At 41.3% G+C, this 22,671-nt stretch overlaps 1 protein-coding gene across 1 annotated transcript in view; it reads left to right on the top strand.

The window, feature by feature from the left end:
• The window catches only part of CELF6 (CUGBP Elav-like family member 6), a 40,825-nt gene extending 21,032 nt beyond the window's left edge, over nucleotides 1-19,793 (top strand). The window contains 9 exon segments of the mRNA XM_036457017.2: nucleotides 17,118-17,234; nucleotides 17,336-17,427; nucleotides 17,575-17,718; nucleotides 17,836-17,968; nucleotides 18,068-18,217; nucleotides 18,438-18,494; nucleotides 18,756-18,836; nucleotides 18,921-19,064; nucleotides 19,644-19,793. Of these exon segments, the coding sequence (XP_036312910.1) occupies nucleotides 17,118-17,234; nucleotides 17,336-17,427; nucleotides 17,575-17,718; nucleotides 17,836-17,968; nucleotides 18,068-18,217; nucleotides 18,438-18,494; nucleotides 18,756-18,836; nucleotides 18,921-19,064; nucleotides 19,644-19,771 (1,046 nt within the window). The 3' untranslated portion in view covers nucleotides 19,772-19,793.
• Nucleotides 19,794-22,671: the final 2,878 nt, after the last annotated feature.

The following is a 22,671-nucleotide window of genomic DNA, read 5'->3' on the forward strand; positions in this document are numbered from 1 at the left end:
TTTGCAAATATGTTCTCCCATACCATGGGCTTTCTTGTTTTTTTGTTGATGGTTTCTTTTGCTGTAAAAAAGCTTTCTATTTTGATGTAGTCCCATTTGTTTATTTTCTCTTTAGCTTCCATTGCCCTAGGGGCAGTATCAGTGAAGAAGTTCTTTTGGCATATGTCTGAGATTTTGCTGCCTGTGGATGCTTCTAGTATTTTTATGGTTTCCCATCTGATGTTTAAGTCCTGTATCCATTTTGAGTTTATTTTTGTGAATGGTGTAAGTTGGTGATCTAGTTTCATTCTTTTGCATGTGTCTGTCCAATTTCCCCAACAACATTTATTGAAGAAACTGTCTTGACTCCATTGTATGTTCGTGCCTCCTTTGTCAGATATTAATTGAGCATAGAGATTTGGGTTGACATCTGGGTTCTCAATTTTATTCCATTGATCTATATGCCTGTTCTTGTGCCGGTACTAGGCTGTTTTGAGAACAGCGGCTTTGTAATATAGTTTGAAGTCTGGTAGAGATCCCTCCTACTTTACTCTTCTTTCTCAGGATTGCTGTGGCTATTCGGGGTCTTTTATTGTTCCAAATTAACTTTTGGAGAGTTCTTTCTAGGTCAGTGAAATATGTTGTTGGTATTTTATTTTTTTTTTATTTTTTTTAAAAATATATTTTATTGATTTTGTACAGAGAGGAAGGGAGAGATAGAGAGTTAGAAACATCGATGAGAGAGAGTCATCGATCAGCTGCCTCTTGCACACCCCCTACCGGGGATATGCCCGCAACCAAGGTACATGCCCTTGACCGGAATCGAACCCGGGACCTTTCAGTCCCCAAGCCGACGCTCTATCCATTGAGCCAAACCGGTCCCGGCATGTTGTTGGTATTTTAATGGGGAGTGCATTGAACCTATAGATTGCTTTAGGAAATATGGACATTTTGATGATGTTGATTCTACTAATCCATGAACATGGTATGTTCTTCCATCTGTTTACATCTTCCTCTATCTCTTTTTTCAGTGTCGTGTAGTTTTCCGCAAATAGGTCATTTACTTCCTTAGTTAAATTTATTCCTAGGTATCTTAATTTTTTTGCTGCGATGGTAAATGGAATTGCTTTTTTAGTCTCTGTTTCTGGGATTTCACTGTTGATATATAGAAATGCCATGGATTTATTGGCATTAATTTTGTATCCTGCTACATTGCCAAATTCATTTATTAACTCAATTAGTTTTTTAATGGAGTCTTTTGGTTTTTTTTATGTACAATATCATGTCATCTGCAAATAAGGATAACTTTACTTCTTCTTTTCCAATTTGGATGCCTTTTATTTCCTCCTCTTGTCTAATTGCAATGGCTAGTACTTCCAGTACTATGTCAAACAAAGGTGGCGAGAGTGGGCATCCCTGTCTTGTTCCTGTTCTTAGAGGGAATGGTTTTAGATTTTGCCCATTGAGTCTGATGTTGGCTGTGGGTTTATCATATGTAGCTTTTATTATGTTGAGGTATGATCCTTGTACTCCCACCTTGTTGAGAGTTTTTATCAGGAAAGGGTGTTGGATTTTATCAAATGCTTTTTCTGCATCAATTGATATGACTATATGATTTTTATCTTTCAATTTGTTTATGTGATGTATCACATTTATTGATTTGTGGATATTGTACCATCCTTGCATTCCTGGAATAAATCCTACTTGGTCATGGTGTATGATCTTTGTGATGTTCTTCTGGAGTTGATTTGCTAGAATTTTGTTGAGGATTTTGGCATCTATGTTCATGAGGGATATTGGCCTGTAATTCTCTTTCATTGAGTTGTCTTTATGCTGGTTTTGGTATTAGGGTGATGTCCCTTCCTCTTGGATTTTCTGGAATAGTCTGAGGAGGATAGGTTTTAGTTCTTCCTTGAATGTTTGGTAAAACTCTCCTGTGAAGCCATCTGGCCCTGGGCTTTTGTTTGCTGGAAGCTTTTTGATTACTGTTTCAATTTCTTCCCAAGTCACTGGTCTATTGAGATTTTTAGATTCTTCTTGATTGAGTTTTGGAAGTTTGTATTTTTCTAGGAATATGTCCATTTCCTCCAGGTTGTTCAGTTTGTTGGAATAGAGTTGTTCGTAGTATTTTGTAACAATCCGTTGTATTTCAGTGGGGTCTGTTGTTATTTCACCTCTTTCATTTCTGATTTTGTTTATTTGGGTCCTCTCTCTTTGTTTCTTGGTTAGCCTGGCTAGCGATCCATCTATCTTGTTTATCCTTTCAAAGAACCAGCTCTTGGTTTTGTTGATCTTATGTATTGTTTCTTTGGTCTCTGTGTCATTTATCTGTGCTCTGATTTTTGTTATTCCCTTAATTCTGCTTACAGTGGGATTTTCTTGTTGCTCTTTTTCTAACTCTTTGAGTTGTAGAGTTAGATCATCTGTTACCATTTTTTCTAGTTTTTTGCAATAGGCTTGTAGGGATATGAACTTCCCTCTCAAAACTGCTTTTGCTGTGTCCCATAGATTTTGGATTGTTGTGTTTGCATTGTCATTTGTTTCCAGGATGTTTTTAATTTCTTCCTTGATTTCTCTGGTAACCCAGTCCTTGTTTAATAGCATGCTGTTTAGTCTCCATGTGTTTGATTTCTTTGGATTATTTTTATTGTAGTTAATTTCCATTTTTATGCCATTATGATCTGAGAAGATGCTTGATATGATTTCTATCTTCTTGAATTTGAAGAGACTTTGCCTATGTCCCAAAATATGGTCTATCTTTGAGAATGTCCCATGTGCACTTGAGAACAATGTATATTCTGTGTCTTGGGTGGAATGTTCTGAAGATGTCGATTAATTCCATCTGGTCTAGTGAGGCATTTAGGATTGATAATTTTTTTGCTGATTTTTTGTTTAGATGATTAGTCGAAGGGTGACAGTGGGGTATTAAAATCTCCTACTATGATTGTATTGCTATTAATCTCTCCCTTAATGTCCTCCAGCAGTTTTGTTTTGTTTTGTTTTTTAATGTATTTGGGTTCTCCTGTATTGGGTGCATATATACAATATTTACCAGGGTTATTTCTTCTTGTTGGATTGTTCCCTTTAGTATTATGAAGTGGCCTTCATTATCTCTTGTTATGTCCTTCACTCTGAGATCTAATTTGTCAGATGTAAGTATTGCTATCCAAGCTTTTTTTTTAATTTGCATTTGCCTGGAAAACTTTTTTGCATCCCTTCACCCTCAGTCTGTGTATCTTTTTTTCTGAGGTGAGTTTGTTGTAGACAACAGATTTATGGGTCTTGTTTTCTTATCCAATCTGACATCCTATGTCTTTTGATTGGAGCATTTAATCGATTTACATTTAAGGTTATTATTGATAGGTACTCATTTGTCACCATTTTTATTCTATACCCGTGTTCCTTCTTCACTTCCTATTTATTTTTACAGTAGACCCTTTAGCATTTCTTGCATTGCTGGATGGTGGAGATAAATTCCTTCCGTCTTTTTTTGACTGTGAAGCTCCTGATTTCCCCTTCAATTTTGATTGATAGCTTTGCTGGGTACAGTATTCTTGGATTCAGACCCTTCCTTTGCATGACTTTGTATATTTTATCCCATTCCCTTCTGGCCTGATAAGTTTCTGTTGAGAAATAAGTTGCTACTCTGATGAGGGTTCCTTTGTATGTAACTTTCTGTCTCTCTCTGGCTGCTTTTAAGATTCTTACTTTGTCGTTGTTGTTTGCCAATTTAATTATATTGTGCCTGGGCGTTGGTCTTTGGGATTCATTTTGCATGGGACTCTGCGAGCATCTTGGATTTGTATGGGTTTTTTCTTCTCTATCTCAGGAAAGATTTCTGTCATTATTTCTTGAAATACGTTATCCATGTCTACCTCAGTTTCCTTTCCTTCTGGAACCCCTATTATTCAAATATTATTTTGTTTTGTACTGTCCCAAAGCTCCCGTAGGCTCTCCTCCTGATATTTAATCTTTTTTTCTAGAAGCTGCTCTAATTGGGTATTTTTTTCCATCTTGTCTTCTAGCTCACTGATGCGGTCCTCTGCTTCATCTAGTCTACTCTTGATGCTTTCTATTGAGTTCTTCATAGTCGTGATGTCATTTTTCATTTCTTCTTGGTTCTTCTTCAATTCCTCTTGGTTCTTCTTCAATTCTTCATGGCTCTTCTTCAATTCCTCATGGTTCTTCCTCATTTCTTCTTGGTTATTGTCAAATTTCTCTTCCATTCTTTTTAGCCATCCTATGGTCATTACTCTGAATTCTTGCTCTGGTAGGCTGCATGCCTCCGATTTGTTTACTTCCTTTTCTGGTGATGCCTGCTTTTCCTTCATGTGAGGGCCATTTTTCTGTCTCCCTACGGTCTCTCTTTTCAGGATGTCTGGTTATGTGGTGTTTCTTCTCCCCTGGCTGAGGTGCAGGAGAAGCAGGGGAGTTGTGGAGTCTGGGGAGAGTGGGCAGCGGAAGGTCCAGGAGAGGTGGAAGCCTTCTGGTGCTGAGTTACATCTGGTCCCCCGTCGCCATTTTCTCCTCTGTAGTTAACTCTTGATTGTTGTTGGTATCACTGGGAGGAATTGACTTCCAAGCCAATTGGCTGTGCAGATCACTTGTGTCTACATCGGGAGAACTTCTGTGATGGAGATAGCTTTATGAGACAAGACTTACAAAATTGCAAAAGCCTCTGTGCTCAGCTTGGATGGGGCAGATAATCCTACTTCCTGTCAGCCCTGCCCTGTGATGCCCTTGGGTCTCAAGGTCCCTCAGTAATTGCTGCAAGCACCTCTAAGAGCAAGCCATCCTTGAGTTGCGCCCATTGCCAGACAATCCTCCCCCCCCCCATGAATCTGGATTCCCAGATTCTCGCCCCAGAACTGGATTTCAGCATAGTGAGGGAGCTTCTATTTCCCAACCACTATGGAAAGCCAGTGGCATTCAGCAGTCAGTCCTCTCTTTGCACACACTGCACACGCCTCCAGACCTCTGCCTTTCGTGGCTCCCCTGAGTTTCCACCTGACAGTCCAGATTCCCCCGCTATAAGCCTGGGTCCCCAGGGTCTCACCCAGAGCTGGGGTTCAGTGCAGTTGGAACTGGGGTTCAGCTCAGTCAGGAGCTTTTGTCTCCTTCCCACTAGAGAAAGCTAGCCAGGCACTCAGCCGCCTGTACCTATGTCTCCTTACCTCAGCCTTTGGCAGCTCCTTTGATTCTCCGTGTGCTTAACTTGTTCCTTCTAGTTGTAGAATTCCCACTCAGCCAGCTTTCCTATGGTTCTGGATTATGTTCACTTTGTCATTTAGTTGTAGTTTTGAAATTGTTGTGCTAGGCAGCAGTTTAGGTATTTACCTATGCCACCATCTTGGTTTTTCCCCTCCCATTCTTTTCTTTTTTTTTTTTTTATTGTTTAAAGTATTACATATTGCAAAACATATCTCTCTTTTTTTCCCCATTGACCTTCCCCAACATCCCCTACCCCCTGACACATGCCCTCATCCCCACCCCCAGTGTCTTGTGTCTATTGGTTGTGCTTACCGTATTTTCCAGCTTATAAGATGACCCCCTAATTTTACAGTTAAAACATAGGTTTAGGCCTATATTGGCTGTATAACACTACCCCCTACTTCAAAGAAAAGACTTACTTTGCCGTCAAGATCTGCATGTAATTTTTGTGCAATTTTGGTCTTTTGCTCCTGATTTTCAGTTGACTTTTTTTCATTTCAAAAGTTGTCTTATATGCCAGAAAATACGGTATTTGCATGCATACAGTCCTTTGGTTGATCTCTTTCCCCTCCATCCCCAACACTCCCCAGTCTTTCTGCTGTAATTTGACAGTCTGTTCAATGTTTTACTGCCTCTATATCCATATTTTTGTTCATTAAGTTATAATGTTCTTTTTTCCCCCATAAATGAGTGAAATCAGGTGGTATTCTTCTTTCATAGTCTGGCTTATTTCACCTAACATAATGCTCTCCAGGACCATCCATGCTGCTGTAAATGTAAGAATTTCTTCTTTTTTATAGCAGCGTAGTATTCCATTGTGTAAATGTACCATATTTTTCTAATCCACTCATCTCCTGATGGGCATTTAAGCTGTTTCCAAATCTTAGCTATGTTGAATTGTGCTGCTATGAACATAGGGGTGCATATATCCTTTCTGATTGGTATTTCTAGTTTCGTGGGATATCTTCTTAGGAGTGGGATTACTGGGTCAAATGGGAGTTCCATTTTTAGTTTTTTTGGGTTTTTTGTTTGTTTGTTTGTTTGTTTTTTGAAGAAACTCCATACTGTTCTCCACAGTAGATTCACCTGTCTGCATTCCCACCAGAAGTTCATGAAGGTTCCTTTTTCTGGCATCCTCACTAGCACTTATCATTTGTTGATTTGTTGATGAGTGCCATTCTGACAGGTATGAGATGGTACTGCATTGTCGTTTTGATTTACATCTCTCAGATAATTAGTGACTTTTAGCATGTTTTCATGTCTCTTGGCCTTCCTCCTGTCTTCTTTCAAAAAACTTATATTTAGATATGTTGCCCATTTTTTTATTGGATCATTTATATTTCTTTTATTAAGTTGTATAAGTTCCCTGTAGATGTTGGAGATTAAACCTTTATCAGTGATAACATTTGCAAATATGTTCTCCCATACAGTGGGCTTTCTTATTGTTTTGTTGATGGTTTCTTTTGCTGTGCAAAAGCTTTTTATTTTGATATAGTCCCATTTGTTTATTTTCTCTTTAGTTTTCATTGCCCTAGGAGCATTATCAGTAAAGAAATTGCTTCAGCATATGCGTGAGATTTCTCTGCCTGTGGATTCCTCTTGTATTTTTATTGTTTCCTATGTTATGTTTAAGTTCTTCATCCATCTTGAGTTTATTTTTGTGTATGGTGTAAGTTGATGGTCTAATTTCACTTTTTTTTTGCACGTATCTGTCCAATTTTCCCAACACAGTTTATTGAAGAGACTGTCTTGACTCAATTGTATGTTCATGCCTCCTTTATCAAATATTAATTGAACATAGTGGTTTGGATTGATATCTGAGTTCTCTATTCTATTCCAATGGTCTATAATATATATGGGTCTATATGTCTGTTCTTGTGCCAGTACCAACCTGTTTTGAGAACAGTGGCTTTGTAATACAGCTTGAAATCTTGTATTGAGATCTTACTTGTTTTATTCTTCTTTCTCAGGATTGCTGTGGCTATTTGGGGTCTTTTCTTATTCTATATGAATTTTTAGAGAGTTCTTTCTATGTCTGTAAAATATGCCATTAGTATTTTGATGGGGAGTGCATTGAATCTATAGATTTCTTTGAGCAGTATGGACATTTTAATGATGCTGATTCTACCAATCTATAAACATGGTATGTTCTTCCATCTGTTTAAGTCTTCCTATACCTCTTTTTTCAGTGTCCTGTATTGTTTCACATTTAGGTCTTTTACCTCCTTAGTGAAGTTTATTACTAGGTATCTTAATTTTTTATTTTTTATTTTTTGGTGTGATGGAATGGTTCTTTTTAGTCTCTCTTTCTGAAGGTTCACTGTTGGCTTATAGAAATGCCATAGATTACTTGACATTAATTTTGTAATCCTGCTACATTGCCAAATTCATTTAAGTCTAATAGTTTTTTGATGGATTCTTTTTTTTATGTACAGTATCATGCCATCTGCAAAAAAGGACAGTTTTACTTCTTCTTTTCCAATTTGTATGCCTTTTATTTCTTCTTGTCTAATTGCAATGACTAGTACTTCCAGTACTATGTTGAACAGGAGTGGTAAGAGTGGACATCTCTGTCTTGTTTCTGTTTTTTGGGGAAATGGTTTTAGTTTTTGCCCATTGAGTATGATGTTGGCTGTGGGTTTATCATGTATGGCTTTTATGATGTTGAGGTATGATCCTTCTTCTCCCACCTTGCTGAGAGGTTTTTTTTTGTTGTTTTGTTTTTGTTTTTTTGTTTTGTTTTGTTTTGTTTTTATCAAGAAAGGGTGTTGGATTTTGTCGAATGCTTTTTCTGCATCAATTGATATGACTATGTGATTTTTATTTCTGAATTTGTTTATGTGATGTATCACATTTATTGATTTGCGGATATTGTGCCATCTTTACTTCCCTGGAATAAATCCTACTTAGTCATGGAATATGATCCTTCTGATATACTGCTGGATCCAATTTACTAAAATTTTGTTGAGCATATTGGCATCTATGTTCATGAGGCATATTGGCCTGTAATTCTATTTCATTGTGTTGCTTTTATTTGTTTTTTGGTAGTAGGGTGATGCTGGTTTCATAGAATGAACTTGTAAGTGTTCCTTCCTCTTGAATTTTTAGCAACAGTTTTATGAAGACACATTTTAGTTCTTCCTTGAACGTTTGTTAAAACTCCCATGTGAAGCCGTCTAGCCCTGGTCTTTTGCTTGCTGGGAACTTTTTGATGACTGCTTCAATTTCTTCCATAGTTATTGGCCTATTGAGATGTTTAGATTCTTCCTGATTGAGTTTTGGAAGGTTGTGTTTTTCTAGGAATATTTCCTCTAGGTTGTCCAGTTTGTTGGAATAGAGTTGTTCATAGTACACTGTATATATATTTTTAACAATCCTTTGTATTTTGGTGGGAGTCTGTTGTTATTTCTTCTCTTTTATTTCTGATTTTGTTTATTTGGGTCCTCTCTCTTTGCTTCTTGGTGAGCCTTGCTAAAGGTTCATCAATCTTGTTTATCCTTCCAAAGAACCAGCTCTTGGTTTTGTTGATTTTTTGTATTATTTTTTGGTCTCTGTCATTTATCTCCACACTGATTTTTATTATTTCCTTCCTTGGGCTTACATTGGGCTTTTCTTATTGATCTCTTTCTAACTCTTTGAGTTGTAGAGTTAGGAAATTTATTACCATTGTTTTTTATTTTTTGCAATAGGCTTGTAGAGCTATGAGCTTCCCTCTCAAAACTGCTTTTGCTGTGTCCCATAGATTTGGATTGTTGTGTTTTCATGCCATTCCTGAGGAAGATGGAGTAGACTGATCCTGGATTCTCAACACCATCATTTGCAATATTAGAGTCCCTAACCTGTATGACCAGCTTCATGGAGATGGGCCTCTTAGACCCAAACAACTTGGTTAAATTTAAAAAATGTATTTGTTATAAGAGAAAGGAGTACACATTGTTCACCAACAGGAAAATGTATACCATTTAACTTTCCAACACTATGTTTCAACTTCACACTGATACTATCTTTCAATTACTCCACTTCAGGAAGGTTGAGCCTCCCTGTCTGATACTTTCACCTTTCTAGGGCCCACCCATCACCCAAGGGATGCTTTTATTCAGCCATTTCTGACCTAAAGGAAATTGACCTGAAGGAAATTGAAATATCTGGACTAAATCACATCATTATCTCTCCCTTGGGGCCTTGATCAGCCCTCCAAATCTTGAGGGCTGTGAACTCACGGTCACTGTCACCTGCCAAACACTATTTAGATCCCTGTAAAATGACAGGGAATATCGAGATTCAATGTAATAGCAGGGAAACAGGCAGAACAGAGCCCAACCTATATCCTTGCCTCATTTCAATTTCAAATTATGTACAGTTCAGTAGCCCAGTTCATGCCTTGTAATGAAAATGAAAATTTGACTTTGGAGACTTTAACTAGAAAAAAGAATTTCATGGTTTGTAATATGACCTGAACTGTCAACCATCTGTAGAAAAGATCAACAACAAGAAGAGAAGATAAAAGATAAGACTACTATTTACACAACTCTCTTTCCCATCCTAGGGGTGTTATCGTAGCCTTGACATCTCTTTTCCTACCTATCTGAATGCTGGTCAATATGGCATGACATCTTACCTAAGTACAATCACTATCCTATAGAACCTTCCCAGTGACACAACTGCACTATAAATTAGGGGCATCATGAAGCCCCTTTATGCTTGGGACTCTGGAGAGCCTAGTATTTTTTCCATCCCCTCCTGGACCTTATTGCAACCCAATGGACATATTTAAATGTTCAACCTCAGACCAATGACACAGTTTTCTGGGGTTTAATTCCCTGAACAAATGAGGCCTATCCTCCAATGGCAAGGCAAAGCCACCAACATCATATGGTCAAGAGACTGATGAAAGACCTTTCCTGAATAGGATGATCACAGATCCCTCTTTACACACCCTTCTGGAACCCTTTTCTTTTTTAGGTCAGTGGTTTGCAAAGAAGTTTCCTTGGAGCCCTTTCTAGGAGGTATTAGGATAAAATGAAGCAAGAGGGACTCCAGCACACACACACATGCGCGCGCACACACACACACACACACACACACACACACACACGCACACACACACTCAAGCGCGCGCACACACACACACACACACATTCACCCTTCTCTGACCTCAGAGCAGTTTGTCTTTTCTCCTATATTTTGAACTTCATCCTAATATTTTGTTAGAACAATGGATTCCACTGCTTTTTTTTTTTAAGGTTGAAAAACAGTGGTATGTTTCAATGGCACTGTTTTGTGGCTAACACTTCCAGAAGTGAAGCACACCCACCAGATTGTACCCTCATTACAGGTCAGCACCTCCTCTAGAATTCTGGCCACAAGTACATTATCCATCTCTTCTCCCTCAGAATGGCTGGGCAGTAATCCTCTGGACAGATTCTTCTGAAACACTCTATGCCTGCCTCACATGAACTGCAGCCTCCATCCTCCACTCAGACATGGCATTGACTGAAAAACACCTCTGAGTACCCAGGAAAGCCTGGGCTGAATCCCATACCATCCAGTGAAATATGGACACACATATAACCTTGTTGGAGATTCCCTCCACTGCTAACTTCGGATAGTCTATTCTTTCTTTTGACTCTCACCAACCTTGGATCTCCATTGTTCCTGAGATCCAAGGACTCCCATTAGCCTAGCTATGCTTGTGAAGGACTAAAGGACTTTGGGATGGGTTTTCTTGGGCTCCAGGACATTGAAGATGAAATCTGAAGCCAGATTCCCACCCACTTCTTCTCTCCCAACTTGTATCACCTGGAGAAAGCCCCATTCCAAAGTTAGAGACTTTCCTTGATGCAGAAAGAAGCAGGACTTTGACAGCAGGCCCTGTGGATTAGACCTCTCTACTCCAAGCTAATGAGGCCTGATTTATAGGATGTGCAGGTAAGCTCTAGTCTCCAGCCCCAGCTCTCCAGCTTTCTCCAAAGAACACAGCCCAGCTTACAGTCCCTTTCCTGGTATCTCTGACACGCTCAGAGGAAGGGTGGACATGGGGAGGGATCAGACTTGTTCTCAGGTAGTGCAGAACTTATTTGTCCTGGAAAGGGATCAGGACAAGAAAACAGAGAAAGTCAGAAAGGAGGGAGCAGGACTCATGAGGGTTCTGGCAGCTCAGTGAGGAAAGGAAGGGTGGATGTGGGAGGTAAAAAAAAAAAGGGGGGGGTCAGGGGTTTAGCAAGTGTAGTGAGGGGCTTAAGAACCCAAGATCCCTGCCTTCTTTAGGTTTCTGGGAGCACTCAAGTTGAATTTGGTGCTGGGGTTTGGGAGTCATCATTCCAGAGCTCATTGTCTCGGGATGAGACAGAATGATGAATTAACTGCTTCTGGTGCTGCTTTTTGGTCCAGAACCCTCGATTTGAGCAGGAAGGGACATTTACTACATCGATTCTATCCACTGCCATCAGGCTAACTTAGTGGTCAACAGAGCCAAATATCAACTGTACAACAATTAAAATTTCTTTTGAGAGCCACATTTTTTTAACTTAAACTATATAGGTAGGTACATTTTTATTAACTTAATTAGGGTACTCCTAAACTGGCCTTTGCTAAAAACTTCCTCAATCTGATTGAGGTACGTTTGCTCAGGTCAACCCCTTCCAACTCTCCCATCCACACTCGTCTTGTATACTTGTTTCATCTATCTCCTTTCGTTCATCCTCTCTCTATATTCAAACCATCTCAACATATCTTTCTCAGTCCTCAACACTACATCTTTTACTCCACAATGTTCCCTAAAATTAACTTAATAACTTTACTTAAAATTTTAAGTCTTAGTTAAACTCTAGATATGTTGAGTAAAACTTGATATCATACATAATAACGATATTATTTATTGATAAAATTAAATTCCTTACAACTTACCTGACAATATCCAAAAATTAAATCATGACAATGACTGACAAACACTGTGAACAATGGCCTTACATCTCCTTGGAAAGTTTGGCTAAGTCAGGTTTGTATGTTATTGTTTTTAATTTTAGGCACAATTCCAGGTTCTCATCAAAAAGACGACTTCTCAATTTACTCTTGATAAGGTTCATACTTGAAAATTATTGTTTGCATAAATATATAGATCCAAATAAGGAAAGAACAGCAAACTCTAGTTTTTTCAGTTGATTATATGAGTCAGGAATACTATTCCAGGTGTTAAAAATCAACACATCTTCCTTCTCCAGGTCTTTCAAAGCAGACCATTTGTACTGTGAACTAAGCTCACATTTGTTTTTCTCCAATATTTCTATATCAGCACAAAGATGTTCAAATTTTGAGCTCCACAATCCTTTGTTGTTGTTGTTGTTTTTATCTTGTCAAGTTCTTTTTTTTTTGTTTCTAGTTTTTTTCTTTTGTTTTTTTAAATAAATTTTTATTGTTCATATTATTACAAATGTTCCTTTCCCCCCCCTTCATTGCTCTCCTCCACCAGATTCCCACCCCACCCTCTGTCTTCCCCACCTCCCATTGTTCTCATCCATAGGTGCACAGTTTATGTTCAGTCTCTTCCCACATCTCCCTTTCCCCTTTTCCCCAAGAATCGTCAGTTCACTCCCCTTCCATACCTCTGATTCTATTATATTCAACAGTTAATATTGTTCATCAGATTTTTTTTAATTTCCTTGGTTTTTAGATTCACTTGTTGATAGTTACATATTTGTTGTTCATAATTTTTATCTTTATTTACTTTCTCTTCTGAAAGAACCACCTTCAGCAATTCATATAATTCTGATTTGGCAGTGATGAACTCCTTTAGCTTTTTTATTTTATTTTATTTTATTTTATTACTGAAGCTCTTTATCTGACCTTTGATTCTGAGTGATAGCTTTGCTGGGTAGGATAATCTTTGGCTGTAGGTTCTTACTATTCATCACCTTGTATATTTCTTGCCATTCCCATCTGGCCTGCATGGTTTCTGTTGAGAAATCAGCTGACAATCGTATGGGTGCTCCTTTATAGGTAACTACCTGCTTTGCTCTTGCTGCTTTTAATATTCTCTCTTTGTCTTTTGCTCTTGGAATTTTAATTATGATGTGTCTTGGTGTGGTCCTCTTTGGATTCCTTTTGTTTGGAGTTCTGTGTGCTTCCTGTACTTGTAAGTCTAATTCTTTCACCAGGTGGGGGAAGTTTTCTGTCACTATTTCTTTCAGTATGTTTTCAATATCTTGTTCTTTCTCATCTTCTGGGACTCCCATAATTCTGATGTTGGTTCACTTGAAGTTGTCCCAGAGGTTTCTTACATTATCTTCAATTTTCTGGATTCTCTTGCCTTCTAGCTTCTGCAGAGGAGTGTCTTCTGGCTCTTTATGTTTCAAATCTTTGACTTGATTTTTGCGATCTTCCATTCTGTTTTTAGGACTCTGTATAATATTTTTTATTTCAGACAATGTATTCTTTATTTCTTGTTGATCCCTTATCATTTCTTGTTGATTCCTTATTAATTCTAGTTGATCCCTTTTCATATCCTCATAGGTCTTATCAATCTTTTCTAGGAAATTCTTGAAAAACCTTATAAGCATAGATTTGAACTCTATATCCAGTCGCTTTTTGTCCTTCATTTCTTTCGTTTGTGAGCTATTTCGTCTCGGCATTTTCGCAGCTTCCCTGATGGGGTGGGGTTTCAGGGTGGAGCCTACAGCTTTGGCATCCATCAGCACTGCCCTATGCGGCTCCTGAGTCTCAGGTCCTTCAGTACTCATTGCAAGCGCCTCTGAGAGAAAGGTGCCCTCAATTTTTGTCTGCTACCAAACAGTCTAGGCTCTCCCCCAATGAGCCCGGTATTGGGGTTCAACTCAGTTGGAAGTGGAGTTGGAGGTGGCGTTCAGAGCAGTCTGAAGCCCCTGTCTCCTTCCAGCCAGGGCAATCCTGTGGCACAGCCAACCGTCTCTTCTCTGTGTGCAATGTGCATGCCTCCAGGACCTCCTTTTGCCACTCCCCCAGGTTCCGCCTTACAGCCCACCTCCCTCTGTTTGAGCCTGGGTCCCCAGGGTCTGGCCTAGAACTGGGGTTCAGAGCAGTCGGAACTGGGGCCCAGTACAGTCGGAGCTTTTATCTCCTTCCTGCTAGGGAACGCCAGCCTGGCACTCAGCCTCCCTCCTCTCCAGCTCCGTCCTCTCTTTGCACGCCACGTGTCTCCATACCTTAGGCTTTTACAGCTCCTCCACTCTTCCTTCTGGTTTTCTCCTTGCTTCTCGTTGTAGAATTTCCAGTCAGTCAACTTTCCTGTAGTTCTGGGTAATGTCCATTTTGTATTTTAGTTGTATTTTATTGAAATTGTTGTGTGCGGCTGGGGCTAGGTGTTTACCTGTGCAGCCATCTGGGATTCTCTCCTCCTTTGTTTTTTAAATCCAGCAATTGAATTTCAAAGTTGCCAATGTCAATATTAAAGGGAGAAAAATTTAATTCTGTGACTTTAGCATAAAGAGGTTTTTTAACAAAGGCTAACGTCACTTTACTGTTTCTGAATTCCTGAAACCTGTTGAGAAAACCTTCCCTCATCTTTAAAAGTGTTGTTTTGAAATAGCAAGTGACAATATCAGAATTATTTTCTTGGTGATGTTTCAACAGGCTTGGAAAGTGGATCAAAGTTTCTCTTTCAAAATCTTGAGCAAAAAGAGGTAATTTGTTTTCGAATGAAATAACTTCTAACATAAAAAAAAAAGTGTTTCCTTTCCCCTGTAATTTATGATTAAGCTAATTTAGATGAGACGTAATGTCTACCATGAAATAAAATTTTTGGATCCACTGATTCATTAGTTCTGGATAATTAACATCCTTCTCAAAGAGAAAAGCTTTAATTTCAGTTAAGGAAGCAAAACATTTCAAAACGTTTCCTCTTAATAGCCAGTGTACCTTGTTATACAGCAGAAGATCTGCGTACTCACTCACCATTTCAACTAAAAATTCTTTAAATTGGCTATGATTAAGAGCTTTAGCTATAATGGAGTTGATAATGTTAATCACCAATTCCATAACTTTGCAAATTCTTCTAGAAATATTTGCACACAAAGCACTTCTTGATGAATGATGCAATGGTAAGTATCTTGTGATTTATTTTTTTCTTTCAAAATAGCAACAAACCCGTTTCTTATGCCAGTCATACTTTTCACCCCGTCTGTTGAAATTGAGACAATTTATCAAGTGGAATATGATGTTTTTCAATGCACTCAATTACAGCATTTGCTATATCCTCTCCACATGTTTGACCTTTGAGTGGCAATAATCCTAAAAGTTCTTCTTTAGAAGGACCTGTAGATGAAATAAATTGTACAAAAAGTGAAACTTGCGCTGTATCATTTATGTCACAAGACTCCTCAACTGCTATTGATAAAACTGAAACCAATTTAAGATTTTCTACTTGCTGGTCAGTTATATTCAAAGACATTTTAAGTGCTCTATCTTTCACTGTTTTAGCAGACAATAGTAACTCTTTATTTTTCTTTTTTTCTTTTTTTTTTTTTTTAGAATATCTGCTTTGTTCTTAAAATCCCAAAATAGCTCTTCAGATGCATTTATAAAACAACTTTTTATGTATTCACTGTCTGTATATGGTTTACCTCTCTTAGCAATCTCTTGACTAACCACAAAACTTGCAATATTAATATTGTTGGAAGATTGAATCCAGTAATTAAATACAGAACTTGATTTTTCTTGACTCTTCTGAAGTTCCTCAGTTGCTTTCTTCCTTGCATCACCAACAGGATATTTAGTACTAAATGACACGTGTTTAGATGTAAAGTGTCTCTCCAAATTTTATTTCTTGTTATGCACCAATTTTTCCTGACAAATGAGACAGGTCAGAAGGCCATTTTAGTTTTGAATAAATTCGAAAGTCTCAGTCCATTCAACTTTAAATTCACAGTTTTCGTCTTTTGTTTTTCTTTGCTTCTTCTTTGTAGTCATGTCAAACAGGGCACCTAAAAAAGTTTCATTTTATAATAATAAAGCCACCAACACAAAATAATTACAATTATTTTTTTATTTTTTTAAATAATTATAATTCTTAAATTGATGACAAAAGTACCTGTAGGATTTGCAGCTGGTTGGAAAAATACAAGTAACTTTATGCTTAGAGTAGATACTTTTTTCACCCGCATGTGATTTGCTGACTCAACTAGCACTAACCACTGCACAATGAGACTGCTGACTAACTGGGCATGAATCCTGTGCACCTCCCCCATGCTGCATATCCCACAGCCCATCTGAGCCATGTCTCTCATTGTCCTACCGACTGACCAACTGACACCCCTACTTCTTCTAACGCCACTTCTTCAAAATAGACTTGCCCAGGTGAGGCCGAAAACTGACTTCTGCGCATGGCCCACAAAGTTTCAATTGCACTGTATGTGTGCACCCTCACGTGGTATGTAGTGGAAGAGCCACACTCAAGGGGCCAAAGAGCCGCAGGTGGTTCATGAGCCGTGGTTTGCCAACTATTGGGCTAACCCACAAAGGTATAATTCTCTTCTCCAGACCCAGTATGACTACAAAGGCCTTCTCTAAGGACCTCCTCCCTCAGTAGGGCAGAAATGGTCCAAAAATGGCCTTTTCCAAACTTTAAGAACAGAAAGGTCACACATATAATAAAAGATGAATACAGGACTCCACCCAACCAATGATATCAACTAATCCATTTCCACAAGAGCATCTTTTCATTTTTTCTAAGACCCAGGGTTTCCTGATGGACATCTGGGATGAATTCCTTTACATTAGATCTGTCTGTAGATCAACCTGCCCCTCAAAGAAACCCAGCCTCTTAGCCCCCATCCTTCTCACTCCCTATATCTCTTCTGTTCTAGACTGTGGTGGGCTACCTTCCTAAGTTCCTCTGGATACTCTGGGGAGTCCAAGAGGGCTTAGGGTCCCTAAATCACTCTTGAATTTGTCCCCAGAAGACCGAAAGCTGTTTGTGGGGATGCTAGGGAACCAGCAGGGTGAGGATGATGTCTGATGCCTGTTCTAGCCCTTCGGCCACATCAAGGAGTGCATAGTCTTATGGAGCCTGGATGTAAAGGTGACTTGAGCTGACCCCAGGATTTCCTGGTGATCCTGACTTTCACTGAGCCACATGTCCTTTTGGCCTCTGTGGCTTGAGCCACCCAATTCCTCTGTCCTACCCCAGGCTGTGCCTTTGTGAAGTTTGGGAGTCAGGGGGAAGCTCAGGCAGCCATCCAGAGTCTGCACGGCAGCCGGACCATGGCGGTGAGGGCAGGTACAGGGGCCAAGGGTGAGGCTAGTGGGGTGGGGACTGGCTCCTCCTTCCCACATAGGAAAGGGCCTGATGTGCAAGGCTCTCCACCCAGGGCCAAGGTCTGGACCAGTCACCGTGGCCTCCCTTGCCCTGCCCAGGGTGCCAAATCCAGCCTTGTGGTCAAGCTGGCAGACACGGACAGGGAGCGAGCCCTGTGTCAAATGCAGCAGATGGTGGGCCAGCTAGGTGCCTTCCATCTGGCGCCACTGCCTCTTGGGGCCTGTGAAGCCTACACCAGAGTGGTAGGTGCCCGGTGCCTGGAGGACGCAGTGGACTGGCGGTGGGCCAGGCCGGGGTCAGGAGCTGGGGCAGCTGCCCACCGCTGGGCCATTCACAGCCACCCCTTTTTCCTCCCAAAGGTTCTGCAGCAGCAGGCTGCCCTGCTGGCAGCAGCCCAAGGCCCAGGGCTAGGCCCAGTGGCCACAGTGGCAGCACAGATGCAGCATGTTGCTGCCTTCAGCCTAGTCACCACACCGCTGCTACCCACCTCAGGTACTGAGCTGAGGTGAGGTTTGCATGGGGGGGGGGGAGAGGACCCTAAGTCCCAGGGTGGCTGCCACCTGACTCTGCCACCTCCTCCACCACCTGCAGCCAACTCCCCTCCGGGCAGCCCCAGCACGCTTCTGCTTCGGGAGTTCCTGGCACCTTTCGGAGTCAATGGATTCAGGTCCTTGACCCCTCAGACCAATGGGCAGCCGGGCCCTGACACTCTCTACAATAAAGGGCTCTTCCCTTACCCAGGTGGGCCCCTTCCTGCCCCGCTCCGCCAAAATCTTCCTGAAATGGAATGAGGAGTGGGGGCAAGAGTGAGGGGATTCTGGGGAGTTGGGGGAGCAGAGTGTGTGTGGGAGTAAAGGGGGGAGTCTCCCTGGAATTGATTTTTCCTCTTTCCCTGTTGCCTTTCACTTGATCCTGCCTACCGGCAGGTCTTCACTGTGGCCTTATGCCCTTCTCTCCCCAGCCCAAAGCCCAGGTGTGGCTGACCCATAGGCCTACGCTGGGATGCACCACTACACAGATTTCACTGGGCTCTACACAGCCTAGTCTGGTTTGAAAGGTTCCAGAAAGGAATAAGGAAATTGGGGGTGAGGTGTGGGGGGTTTATGCTCTTTTCTAGGGGTCAACCCTCCCATCCCCAACCCCTGGGCCCAGAATGGCCTCTCTAAGGGTGAGGGTTACCATGGACTGGGATGAATTGGTCAAAGTTGGCCAGGCAGATGGGATCATGCTTGGGGGATGGCTCCTGAGGCTCAGTGCCCACTCCCACCTCTGTTTTCACCAGCCTACTCATCAGCTTATGCCCCAGTGAACACAGCTTTCCCTCAGCAGCCTTCAGCCCTACCCCAGCAACAAAGAGAAGGTGAGGGACAGGGCTGAACATCAGGACCTGATGGGGCTGGACTCAGAGTCCCTTTCCTGAGCCAGCCTGCTGCAGTTCCTTCAGAGCCTGAAGGCTGTAACCTCTTCATCTATCACCTGCCTCAGGAGTTTGGTGATGCAGAACTCATACAGACATTCCTGCCCTTTGGACCTGTCGTCTCTGCCAAAGTCTTTGTGGATCGAGCCACTAACCAGAGCAAGTGTTTCGGTAAGCTGAGCCCAACCCCTGAGCCTTCCCTACTGCCAACTTTAACATTCCTTATAGAGTCTAAGTTTGTTCTTCCACAAGTCAATGATTCCTTAACACTGAGCATATAGCACAAAGCAGAGTTACAGACCAGTGGTGGAGCTAAGCCCAGACCAGGAACAAGTCTAATTCAGGTTTATCTGGGAAGATCACGTATCTAGAAGATGTTTGACCAGGTCAGGCTTTAGAGTCTAGCCAGGACAGGAGGTGTCTAAGTCTGGACTAGAGATCCCTTCCAACTCCAACTGCAGTACAGAGAGTTGAGGAGAGAAAGAGTCAACCCATGGTAGGAAAACACAGGGAAACACCCCAACCAATACCCACATACTCAGAATTGCTTCCAGTCCTTCCAAGAATCACACTTTTATGAAATTCAAACCATTTGACCATGTAACTATTATATAAGTGTGTGTACATGTAAATGCAAACAATGGAGGGTAGATGGGGTATATGTTTGATGGAACTGGCCTGAGAGGAAGGGAGAAGGCTGGTCAGAGAGAAAGGAGAGTTCCCAGTTAACTTCTGTGACCAAATCTCCAGGGTTTGTTAGCTTTGACAATCCAACCAGTGCCCAGACAGCTATTCAGGCCATGAATGGCTTTCAAATTGGCATGAAGAGGCTCAAGGTCTAGCTAAAGAGGCCCAATGATGCCAACAGACCTTACTGATATGCTCTCACTGACCAGTCACAGAAAGGTGAGTCCTTGGCAGACCCCAGGCAAATGGGGTCTGAGTGATAGAGACCCTCTCAGTTTTTTGTTCTTTTTGGGATGTTGGGGCATTTATTTATGAAAAAGTCTGGAAGAGAAGAGCCAGGAGTTAGGAGGATTTTCCTTCAATTTAAGAACTGAGATAAATTAGACATTTCCTGTCCCCATATTCTGGGAGAAACAATTAAGAGCTATATCCAACCAGTTATTTTTACTCCAGAGATAGCCACAGTGGGCCATGGAAGTAGAGAACTCCAATTGAAGGAGGGCAGGGGGATGGAGAACGAAACTAGAAGAGTAGGTTTGGGCAAGCTTGTGAAGGGTCTTAACAGCCATGAGTTTGAACTTTATCCTGAAGATGATGAAAAATCATGAGGAATTTAAGCAAAAGGGGAACATGATGTAAGAGCTGGGGAAATGGCAGTTAACATGGGATGAGAAGAGAAACAAGTAAGCTGAAGAAGGACCTGTGGTACTTGGTGGGTGATGGAGAGGGGGATGACAGGCTCTGTTATGTTTCTGGCAGGGCTAGCTGCCTGAAACTTTTAGAGATTTGCTATCTCAGAAGGTCCTCATGGCCCTCCCTCACTTGAACTACCTCAGGGATCCCCTCTGGGTTGGGTGCTCGGCTAGGGTGCTGACTAGGGCCTGCTGTAGCTGTGCTCCTCTGGAAGAAAGGTCCAGGCACTCACCTAAGATGTAGCTGATGGAGCAAGCTGCTATTCTTACCTTGCCCTCCAGACTGATTTTTGCCTCCCACCTCCTACCTCCCTGTCCTTTATCAATTAATACCAACAACAGATTCGGAAGAGTGAGAAGAAAAAAGAGGAAAAGCACAGACGCGCTTATTAGGCCTTTCTTGAAGGAGCAGCTGCAGACGGAGGTGGATTGGACCCAAGGCCAGTGCCTGGGGCTCAGGCCACTTTAAGGATTGTTTTTATCAAGTGGGTTGTTCTATGCCTGTGGCATAAAGCTCAGACTGGAAAGGCAGCTGGGGCTGGCTGAAGATGGACTATCAAAGAGAACCATCAGAGGGACTTGGGGGTGCCAGGGGCTTCTCTGCAAGGGAAGCCCAGATTTACTTTGTTCAAAATCATATATTCCTTAGAGTTTAGGGATCAAAGGACTATTGCTTTTTAAAGAATATATATAATCAAAACAAAACAAAACAAAACACATACAAGAGAAACACAAAAGACAGTATAGAATCTCATAAAAGCTGCCTTTAAATATCACTAGGAGATAGGGTGAAGGAGACTTTTAAAATCCCAAGCCTATTCAAAGGGAGGCTGTAGAGAGATTGTTCTGTGTCACCTATTCTCTTAAACCATCTCCCCATCCTGCCTTTTTAAAATAATTAAGGACTTGAAGTCTAGGCTCAGATGCAGGTGACAAAAGAGTTATGGAAACAGTGGACCCATAGTACCCAAACGCAGAGAGGGTCACCAAAGAGGCTTCAGGAGGAACTCTGTCCTGCCCTGGCCTTTACCACCAAAAGTGGAAACTTGCCTTTCTTTCCTGACAGCCTTTCCTGTGGAACCACTGCTTCTGTGGGCTAGAATAAAAAGGGAGTTTTGGCCACCCTAACTTTTCCCTTTCCTCTCCATATAAAGAGAGTCAAAACACCTCCTATTTGCCTTCACCTTGAGTCAGTCCCAGTGTCCCCTTGCTCTGAGCCACCTTCTGTTTCTAAGTTTGACCACCTGTAAAGTAGATTCAGGAAACATGTAGAGGGCTGTGTCAACAGACTTGGAAGTTTGCTGCTGTATATACTGCCATTAAGAAGGGAAAATTTTTTAATATATAGAAGCTTCAGAATTTAAAGTCCCTCTTTACCCAGGACCTGGGAGAGTAGATGTTTTGCCAAAATACTTCTTCATTCCTTTAAAAAGTATATCTTTCTTATGCAATAGTGTTTCACGTGCTTATCCAAGGTGCTTCTAGATTAGGGGTGTCGAACTCAATCAGAGAAGGGGCCAAAATCTAAAATCCAGCCTAAATCGCGGGCCGAATGATTTACTGAATAGTCATAAACTGTCATTGTGATGGAAACGCAGCGGAGTGCAGTGATGACAGCGCGGTGCGGGCCACATTGCAAGGCCTGGCGGGACGGATTTGGCCCGCGGGCCTTGTGTTTGACACATGTGTTCTAGATGATGAGCAGTGCTCAACTTAGTAGTGGTGTGTGCTTTGTCTGTCTGTCTGTTGTATACAGTAGGTGCCATATAAAGTTGATCAATGGTGGTAGTTCCTGCCTGCGTCTATGAGATGGGCAAAAGATTTCAGCTTAGAACACCATGATTCATCTTGCCTTTGCCAGCCTTTCCTGGGCCTACAGGGACGTGCACATATTTTAATTAGAAGGATAATTTCCTCTCCACCCCATAGACATGGATCAAACTGGTCTGTGGCCCCAGCTATGTGGTGGGCACTCTAATCCCCAGATATTGCTGAAGCTGGAGGCCTTTGTTCTGATAGAAAATCAGACAGTAAAGGATGTAAGGGTGGGACCAGAGGGTTCATCCTTCATAACAGTTTTTAAGAAAACTTATTCCTACCTTGTCCTCCGTCCTTGATTCATTTTTGGAAGGAATGGGATGAAAAAAATAGATCCAGTAATAACATTACTAGGTTAGGTGTGCTATATATCAACTAGTAATTTCCAAATGAGAGAGGAACCAGTGTCAAGGGCACCTGTATATCAGCACAATGCTGACACATAGACTGACCACCCTAGACCCTGATGGAGATAGGTAGCACCTGCATATTCAAACAGATGTTCACATAGAGGTATAGAAGCCCCCTTAGTACTAGATGTTAAGCACTGTGCTAGGAGCCTGGGCTCAGGCGTGTTCTAA

The sequence above is a fragment of the Pipistrellus kuhlii genome, unplaced genomic scaffold (genome assembly GCF_014108245.1).
Source record: "Pipistrellus kuhlii isolate mPipKuh1 unplaced genomic scaffold, mPipKuh1.p scaffold_m20_p_1, whole genome shotgun sequence".
NCBI lineage: Eukaryota > Metazoa > Chordata > Mammalia > Chiroptera > Vespertilionidae > Pipistrellus > Pipistrellus kuhlii.